The 10031-nt window shown below is 42.5% G+C and overlaps 1 protein-coding gene across 1 annotated transcript; it reads right to left on the bottom strand.

The window, feature by feature from the left end:
* Window positions 1-5622: 5622 nt before the first annotated feature.
* On the bottom strand, window positions 5623-7790 carry LOC128743067 (bifunctional lysine-specific demethylase and histidyl-hydroxylase NO66). The gene is made up of 3 exons (XM_053839585.1): window positions 7720-7790; window positions 7421-7648; window positions 5623-7360 (listed from the first exon to the last, which is right to left on the bottom strand). The coding sequence occupies exons 2-3, from the start codon at window positions 7619-7621 to the stop codon at window positions 5687-5689; spliced, it is 1875 nt and encodes a 624-aa protein (XP_053695560.1). The 5' UTR covers window positions 7622-7648; window positions 7720-7790; the 3' UTR covers window positions 5623-5686.
* Window positions 7791-10031: the final 2241 nt, after the last annotated feature.

The following is a 10031-nucleotide window of genomic DNA, read 5'->3' as shown; positions in this document are numbered from 1 at the left end:
TTTCATCGGGCATTCTGGCCACGTGTCCAGCCCACCACAGCCTGCCACATTGCGCTACCTTCACTATATATCAGCATATTTGTATACCGTGTACCCCCGTTGGTATATGACCTTCTTTAATCTGAACATTTTTAATCTGTACCCTGGTGGAATGAATGCATTCAAATTAAACACCGATCAAGCGGCATACACAATTGACGTTAAAGTTTACCGAGTAAATTGAAAAAAAGCAAAAAATCTTAATGCGTTTCCTCTTTGGAACTTACCTCTCTCCAGCACTCAAACTGCCGAGTCAATTACCTCTTCTACAAACCGGACGTTAGAATTCGCGCATGTTTGAAATGTTTTCAAAACGTTTATATTCGTCAAATCAAAACAACAAGTTGTCATGGACCAAATGGTCTGCGCCAAAGCGAGAAAGGAAAAAAAACAACAAGTTCATAGGGTGCGCGTCTTGCGCGTATGTGAAAATGAATAGTTACCAAATGTTCAGATTAAAAATGAACTCGCCCAATCTGAACGAGGTGTTTTTCATATTAGCGGGGGTTGAGTGTACTTGGTACAGCTCATGATTCATGCGTCTGCGACTCCATTTTGCCACCAAGTACAGATCGCAGAATTTCACGCTCAAAAACCCCAAGCACTCGCCGATCAGCTTTCTTTAGCGTCCCTGATTCGTGTCCGTAAAGGGCCACCGGGAGGATTAGTGTTCTGTAGAGCGCCAGTTTTGTGCGAATTTGCAAATTACGGGACTTCAGCTGGCTACGTAATCCGTAGAAAGCCCGATTCGCGGCAGCAACTCGTCGTTTCACTTCGCGGCTTACATCGTTGTTACATGTCACGAGTGTACCAAGGTATATAAATTCCTCCACTACTTCATATCGTTCCCCATCTAACTCCACCTCGGCACCAACACCACTTGGGCTCCCACGTTCCCTACCAGCAACCATGTACTTCGTTTTGGCGGTATTAATGGTAAGTCCCAATCTCGCAGCTTCCCTTTTAAAGGGCCTGAAGGCCTCTTCCACTGCTCTACGGTTGATTCCGATTAGGGCTGTCTAACCGGTAGTACCGAAACCGGTAATACCGACCAATTTTTGGATACCGAAATACCGGTTTTGGCAAAGCAAAAAACCGGTATTTTCTAATATCTTAGTTTTTTCAAACTCCTTATTAGAAAAAGAACTAAGTTTGATGGAAGATTGTAAAACTCATAGAAAAACAACTTGGTGATAATGCTGGCGAGATTCTGCGACTACTAACAATGAAGAAGGTGAAATTGTGGGTCAAATAATTATAGCTTTTGAACCCGTTTAAGGCACAGTAGTTCAATTTATTTTTAAACAACTTGATATTTAAAAGCCATCAAATTATTCGAAGTTCTCAAATAACGAATTTAGGAAACAAGATCAGGGCGCAGCAACGTCATTTATAAGTAAATCACTACTCAACAATGAATTAATGAAGCTTTAGTTTCAACTGAAGCAACGCCGCTTCGTTTTAAAACTGGCTTCAATCGGCCTCAATGAAACGGTTTTCACTTCATCATGTCAACCGATCTTAAAGTTTCATTTGTTAAATCAAATGTCTATCGAATATTCATTAGAAAACCACAATTTAGCGCATATTATAATTAACCTACTCAACATCGACAAATCGTGCCTGACTGTCAATCGTAGTAATTTGAAATATTCACTAACTTCAGTTGAAGCTTGCTTAAAACGTTCAGTTCATCAAATGAAACAAATCGCTTCATGTATACAGCGAAGGTAAGAGAAAGTCAGCTTCATTTATTTGTTTCGAGGATGCCGAGCCCTAGTCAGAATACGAGAATATTTCCGCTTTTTAGGCATTCTTGCCATTAAAGGATCTGCCAGGAAAGACTTTGTAATATTTTTCAAGTATTTCGAGTGATACATTGATCAAACAGGCAGATAAAATTTCCAGGCTCTGCGAATAGTGGGATTGATAATAGAGAAGAGGAGATATCTGTAAACGATGATGAAGAGGATGACGCTATGCACGGGTTCTGCTCTGGGGATGCAGTAAAATTCGTGAAGAGACAATAGGAGACCGGGGTATTTAATATGCTGGAAGCGACAATACCGGGACATTTAAAAATAGTTAAAAACGGGTTTGCTACTATAAATTTGAAGAAATGAAAGAAAAGTTCCTGAAGCGCTTAGAAACGTTTGTCAGACTTCGATGAAAGCAGAAGTGTTTTCAATCGTTGGAAGCGCTGGCAATAAAATCTAGCAAGGGAAATAAATCACTGAGCGTATTATATCTGCTTAAATTCTACTTTGCTAAGGAACAATAGTGAAACTAAAGTTTGAAAATAGTTACATTTACTGAAAAACATCGATATTTCTATTGATTCCGAATAATCTGCCAATACCGGTATTTTACCGGTACTACCGGTATTTTCTACGCCAATACCGAAATACCGGTTTTCACCAAAAGCACCCAATACCGACAGCCCTAATTCCGATGATATCGACGTCATCCGCAAAACCAAGAAGCATGTCGGAAAACCATGTTCTAGCATTATCTGCCATAGCTCATTTCGTTTAACTGAATCTTACGACGCTTTAAAGTCCACAAACAGATGGTGTGTCTGCAAGTTGTACTCCCGGAACTTGTCTCGCAACTGACGCAGAGTAAACATCTGATCCGTCGTGGAGCGACCCTCACGAAAACCAGCTTGGTACTCGCCGACGAAGGACTCAGCTAACGGTCTCAGTCTGCAGAACAGGATACGGGAAAGCACCTTGTAGGCAGAATTGAGCAATGCAATTCCTCGATAGTTTTTACACTCCAGTCGATGTCCCTTTTTGAAAATTGGGCAAATGGGGCCATCCAATCACTCCTCCGGCATTTGTTCTTCCTCCCAGATCCTGACAATGATCCGGTGGATTGCTTCGTACAGCCGCTCGCTCCCCGCTTTTAGAAGTTCAGCCGGGATACCGTCCTTCCCAGCAGCCTTACCGTTTTCAGCTCACTGATTGCCTTCTTAACCTCCTCCTGTGTTGGTGGCTCCACAGCTCGACCATCGCTTACGATTTCTATCCTGTCCCTGCTGATCTCCGCATTTACTTCTACATTCAATAGTGTCTGAAAGTGCTCCTTCCACCTGGCTGCTATGGCCGTTTTGTCGGTAAGCAGGTTGCCAGCACTATCATTGCACATCACAGGCATGGCAAAATTCCTGCATCTCACCGTTTTATAGAAACTCCGTGTGTCGTTGCTGGCGTATCGCTCCTCTGAGCCAGCGAGCACGTGCTCCTCGTACTCGCGTTTCTTTAGACGATTTTCCGCAGCTCTAGTCTCTCTGTATCTCTCTGTTTTGACGCGTTGCCGCATTGAGTATGCGACTCCTGGCCTGGTTCTTTTCATCTGTCACTCTCTGGCATTCGGCATCAAACCAGCTGTTACGCTGTTTTCCACGCGTCGTGCCTACCACCTCTCTCGCAGCTGTTTCGATGGCACCATGGATGTTCCTCCACAGCCCATTTATATCTTCTTCTACCCGTTGTTCTGCGATTCGTTGGTCAAGCTTCCTGGCGTACTCCACTGCTACGCCGTCTGCCGTTAACCGCAGGATGTTGAAACGCAGCGTCCTATCAGTGCGAGCTTTCGCCGTGTTCGACAGCCTTGCGCGAATCTTACTCACTACGAGATAGTGGTCAGAGTCGATATTTGGTCCACGAAAAGACCGTACATCGATAACATCCGAAAAGTGTCGACCGTCAATCAAGACATGATTGATCTGAGAGCTAGTCTCCATTTGGATGCCTCCAGGTGTGTTTCCGAATATTCAAACGTGGAAAGTAGGTGCTACAGATGGCCGTCCCTCTGACCGTGGTAAAATTTACGAGCCTCAGACCGTTATCATTGGTCGACAGATGCAGGGTATGTCTTCCAATAACTGGATGGAAGAATTCCTCCCTCCCGATCTGCGCGTTTGCATCTCCGATGATGATTATCACGTCGTGTTATGGGCACTCTCCATAGGTCCTCTCAAGCCTGTCGTAAAACTCGCCCTTAGCATCATCGGATTTATCATTTGTCGGTGCGTATAAGTTGATTAGGCTGTTGTTGAAGAATTTGCCCTTAATCCTCAACACGCATATACGGTCATCTACGGGCCTCCACCGGATATCTCGTTGCTTTTGTTTTCCCAACACTACGAAACCGACTCCATGTTCTGCTTTCTTACCGCCACTGTAGTAGATGTGGTACTTGAAAGAAGTGCCTGCAACAGGGTCTACTGCACGGAACTCCCTTTCTCCGGAATTTGGCCACCGAATTTCCTGAATAGCAGCGATCTCCACTCCGAGTTGATGCAGCTCTCGAGCAAGCAAGCCAGCCCGTGCCGGTTCATGGAGAGTTCGGACATTCCAGGTACCAAGTTTCCAATCGTTAACCCTTAATCGTTTCCTTGTCCCTTGCCGTGTCCTATACCGATTGTTCCGTCCTGAATTTCTTTGTTCGTTGTTCGTGGTAATTAAGTTTTCGGTATACTACCTCACCGGGGTCGCGATACCTACATCCCGCTGATGGGTCTGCCATCTTAGGTATAGCTTGCGGGATACAGCATTTCATATTCAGCCGCCCGTTACGAGACAGACGCTGTGTGAGCCGCCCCTCACCTGGAGAACAGGCGCTCTAGTTTGCACCTCCTAGCTTAGCTGCTTCAGTAAGTACATGAAGCATTTCCGGGTAAGGCCATCGACTGTCATCATTTGACTTAGGTCTGCGTGGAGGCGCCAGGTGGGAGCTTGAGACAGCCAGAGCTATGTTTGACGCTCCTTCCAGGTAACTCTTTCCATTTCATACCCGTTAATGGCATTAAATGTTAGAAAAACCAAGCTAAGACATGTATTCTTGAGTTACATTTTTAGGCTTGATATTTTATTCAGGTCATTGCAAGCACTTTGAAACATTTTTTTTCAGGACGCAAAAATTTAGTTTTTTAGTCTTCAAGAGACTTCTTGAAGGATTCTTAAAATTTTTGCTTGAGACCGTTTGGATGTTACGTAGCTCTTTGCGGCAAGACGGACCAACGATGGTCCAAGCCGTCTCAGTGACAACACAAATAAAAAGCAGCTCTGTGCAACTTTAAATTTTCGTTTTTGTTTGCCTTAAATTAGCTCTGATACAAAAAGTATGCTAGCCAACTTAATTCCGTTGCTTTCTTTCGAAAACTGAGCAAATTTTGTACTGAAAATTGTCCTTAAATTGTCTACTTCATAAAATTTAGAAACTTTTTAACAGCAAAAAGCTTTGAAATATCTATTTCTCAAGACGTTTTCATCAAATTTCTTGTAAAAACCGTGTTAAAGTTGCTTTCATCTTTTCACAATTCGTTCTTTGACGTGAAATACCTGTCTCTTTGAGTTTCGTCGCCATTTCCTTTTAAACGTATTGTGTTGGGTTTTGGGTGTTGAACTAGTATCAGAAAACTGCACAAATTCATGCATCACGCATAGCACTTTAGATCACCGCGTGCATTAAGATTCGCATTCGATAAAATTTCTCCTTTGATTGACAAGTGAAACGCAAAAACGTGTTCCAAATCTAATTTCCTATTAATCGAAAGTGACAATAGTAAAACTCTTAGCAAAACAATTTCTAACGCAATCTATTATAATACATATAATGATAAACTTTCGAACCTCTGCCGTTAACCCACAACGACCAGTCCTTTCTCCCACAGGCTTTTGGCAAATTCGACTTTATCCTCAACCGGCAAATCTCCGATGGTCACCGGTTGCGGGTACATTTTAACCAACAGTTCGACTGCGAGGGCAGCATCCTGGTCTACCTCCAAGAAGTTAGGCTCGTACTCGTGATACTCCCGTGAATTGTCGGTGTGATAGTAAATACGTAGCTTGCTTTCTTCGCTTATCAACCGTAGGACGTTGCGACGCAGGAGGCGGACGGTCGTCCGATCGGTGAACGCTACTCGAGCCGATACCGTCCCGTCCGGGTTCGGCTCATAATTTGCTCCGTAAACCGTTTTGGGAATTTCGTCGGTCGTCACCAGCGGAGGCAAGGCATCGTGCTGGAAACGTTTAGCCATTTGATCCACTGCGATGTCAATAGCTTCCTCACTGAAGACCGTATCGAAAAGGCTTTTGATTCGCTTGACCAGCTCTTTCCGTGTTGCCGTTTGGTTATCCGAATGGACGATTCCAAAGTGTTGATGGAGATCGAGTGGAATTCCCTGGCGTAGACTCAGTGAACTGTCGGCAGCCTGTGCGAGGGCATGAGGCAGAAATAGCTCCAGCAGATCAGCCCAACTATTTTTCTGATAAACACTCATCGTTACATGTAACGAGTGATTGCCCGGAACAGTGCAGGCTTGATGAATGATCCCCCGTGGAAAATAGAGCAAATCTCCAGGTTCTAAAACAACATCCAAAATCGGAGCTCCGATCTCTTCCTGCTTAAAATTAGGAGACGAAGTCCGGGGCAGCACTTCGTCCGCCTCTCGAGGACTGTACAGCTTCCAGTGCTTTCGGCCTTCAACCTGTAGAACGAAGGCTTCTATATCGTCGTAATGTGGAGCGAATCCTTGACTGTTGGGTGGAGTTAGATAAAAATTAGCCCCAGTCATGCAGTGGAAAAATTCCTGCAAGGCAACGTTCATTTCATAAACTCCCGACAAATACGTTTGTGGATTGAGCATTCGAATACTGCAACCTTCCTCGTAAAAGGACCACATATCCGGGGGCAGAACTCTTCCGTCTGGATTGTGGGTCTTACGTTCACCCTCCCGGTAGGATGTGACATCAATATTTTTCGTATACTCGATATTATGCTTGCGCAGCATTTCATCGATTTGACCGCGGGAGAGCAAGGTACTGTAGAAGGCAGGATTGGCGCGTTGTACTAGCAACGGTTTTTTCTCCCAATACTGAGCCATGAAATCGTCCACGGATGTCGGCTGAATTACCCAGCCGAACTTGCGCCGACCAACGTCTACGCTGTCATCGTTGGCTGTATTATTAGCGGGGAAATACCGGACAACGGGCGTTTCCGGCTCCTTTTTTACGACCTTCGAAGGAGTAACTTCGAACGGAAGTGGCATAATGCGACTTTTGTTCTGAGCTTTCGACGTTTTCTTGTTCTTTTTCACTGGTGTCGAAAAGTTCGAATTGTTGTGCTGTGGTGAAACGATAAACGAATTATCAAGCATGCTCTCCGAATTCTGGCTGGCTGCTCGTGAATTGTTCAGACTTTGCAAACTTTTGCGAAGCTTCTGCTTGTGTTTCTTTGCCTCCTGCAGTTTGATTTTGAGCCCAAATTTTTGTTTTTCCGGTTTGTTGATTTTCGAAGGCGAAGCTGATGCATTCTTTAAAGGGTTAAGATTGTAGCATATATGAAATAGAACGTAAATACAAGGTGTACTCACTTTTTTCTTTCCCTTCTTAGCAACGGGTTCTGCATGTTCTAGTTCACGTTTGTGTTCTTGCAATAGTTGATGTATCATTTGCTGTTTGGTGACTGGCGACACTTTCTTTTTCCTTGGTTGCTTTGATGCTTTATGTTGCGGCTGAACCGATTCCCGTAACACCGATTGAGGCGTGTCGAATATTGACGGCGATTTATCCATCACTGGGAAACATGAAACTTATATATCCTACATAACGCCAAAAATAATAAACAATTTAACTCAATTGAAGTAAGCACCTTAATACGCTCAATACTTACTAAGTGAAATCAAATAAACGAAAAAACTACCGGAGGATGCTTGTTTTATGAAAAAACCGAAAAAACGTGCACCTAAGCATGAATGGAAAATGTTTACCATTTGGTTTTGGCTCCTTTTTACTTCTCTTTTTTTAAGGTAACTGTCATTCTTCACACGTATAAAGGACATAAAGAAAGGTGAAGAACAAAACTTGAAAATCCCAAAAATTCGAGCAAAAAGCGTTCCCATATTTTATAATGAGCATATCAAATCTTTTAAAAATTGCAAAACCGAAATCATAAAGGTAAAGTTTATAGGCCGGTAAAAATTGATATTATTTGATAAGTTAAACAAGTTGAGTTCAAATTATAATTTTTATTAAAGGTTAGTCTAAAGTTTTAAAAAGAGATCACGGAATATAAACACAAAAATAGGCCGGGAATTGCGTTTTTCCCGTAGAGAAAATCTTCCTCGGCAAATCATGCGTAGAAATTATTTAATTCGAATAAATAGTTCTGTGCTGTTTAATTTTAAAGCCGAACAGTTTTTAACACGCACATAATAAGAACATCCAAAACAAAGCTTTCTCCGCTGGAATGCAGCTGTTCGGACGTTTCCGGAACTAAATTTTTTATGCAGGTCGAATTACGATGTTTATCGTACAGCTAAAAACTGCAATTATTTATTTAGTCAACTTTTAATTAGTGATTATCTAATTATGTGTACTCACATGAGTAGCTCACCGTTTAAATTAATCCGAAACTCTTTTGTTCCTAAAGCCTCCTAGGCTCCAGGGTAACTACCCTGCTAATCCTACTTAGAAACTGCTTCCCATACTTATTTACAAGTTACAAATTAGTTTTAGTAAATTTACCTGTTTTAATCACAAATTTTACTATAAAAAACTTGAAAAAAGAGATAAATTGTTGATAAAATTACCACTTAGTTTCATTTATGCTTCGTTTTTCTCCTTCCGTCGATGACAAATGGTCACGATGACAGTTCGTAATGATGACAGTTTCGCTCACTGTTGAGGAGCGCTTCTCACCTCCGGTAGGGTTGCCACTGGTGCCGTAACAGCCATGCTCCATAATTCTGGTGTTGGTTCACTACTAGAACCAGACTTACGCTCTCCAACTTCAGGCACCGCCAACTTAGCTACCGGGCGTTTGTAGACACCCTTGGTTGTCCGCACTATCACTTGCCTGACGGGCCCGTCGATGCCCTTGATAACCTTCTCCACGATTCCTCGAATCCACGTCTTTCTATTCTCGTTGTCTACAACATAAACTACGGCACCAGGCTCGATCGGTTTTTGATTGTCGTACCGCTTGGTTCGCTTGTTGATATTCGGTAAGTACTCCAACAACCACCGTTGCCAAAGCTTGTCCGATAACGACTGGGACCGCTTATAGTTGTCCCTCAATGCTTCCGCTTTGCTCGCTGAAACAACATACGATTCTGTGCCACCTGGAGGGTAGCCGCGAAGGAAGTGATTGGGTGACAATGCTTCCTCTGTATCCGTCCCCTGCGGCATGTATGTCAACGGTCTTGAGTTGATCGCGTCCGTCGTCCATCGCTGATAACGCTTTCCTTCGCTGAATCGTTTCCAAGCCCCGCCCACATGGGGGGCTGCTGGTGGATTGAAGTTCCACCTCGTTCTCGCATCCGTGAATACTTCGCTACAGCTCATACCGATCCCAAGTAGCACACGTTGTCACAATTGAGTCGCAGCGGCTGATATGCGACAAATTTAAATGTAAAACTTCGGTTACAGTAACCTAAAATATAACAGTTGTGTAACCGAAATAGCGCAACTTATGTAACTAAATCTGGTTGCATTAACAGTTACTCAATAACCAATATGTAACACGTATAGTTACAAAATGGTTACTATTGAAGTTACACATAAACTGTAAATTGACTTTCAATTGGTGGCAAATTAGTTATCTTGTAACTTTTATTGCATAGCGAAAATGTAGCAGGTTTATTATTTCAATCTATGGCTGTCAACGTCAAGCAGTAAATTTAACTGTTGAATATAGAAGAGTGTATAAATTATTATTTCAACACAAATTTTAATGCAGTTTCAAATTTATGGTGAAATGCATGATTCTAGCTTTGAAAAATTCACGCGCTCTTATTTAATATAGCTTTTCGTTACTTACTTCTTTGAAAAATTGATGTTTTGTAAATCAAATATAAAAATTTAAATTTTAATTTTTTGATTTTTTAAATTTATTCTTAGCAATAATGAATTAGTGGAGCATTCACCTAGAAACCATTAAAAATCAAGTTGTTTTCGCTATCACTTCTATCACAGTAAAATTCA

This window comes from Sabethes cyaneus, chromosome 3, assembly GCF_943734655.1.
Source record: "Sabethes cyaneus chromosome 3, idSabCyanKW18_F2, whole genome shotgun sequence".
NCBI lineage: Eukaryota > Metazoa > Arthropoda > Insecta > Diptera > Culicidae > Sabethes > Sabethes cyaneus.
The sequence above is the reverse complement of the archived record's forward strand: the minus strand, read 5'-3'. Positions and strand labels throughout refer to the sequence as shown.

What these genes read in the sequence shown, in the direction of transcription:
- LOC128743067 (XM_053839585.1), bottom strand. Translation starts at nt 7,621, where the DNA reads ATGGATAAATCGCCGTCAATATTCGACACGCCTCAATCGGTGTTACGG. An exon ending in CTAAGAAGGGAAAGAAAAAA is followed by an intron (nt 7,361 to 7,420) that starts GTGAGTACACCT and finishes AACCCTTTAAAG; the next exon opens with AATGCATCAGCTTCGCCTTC.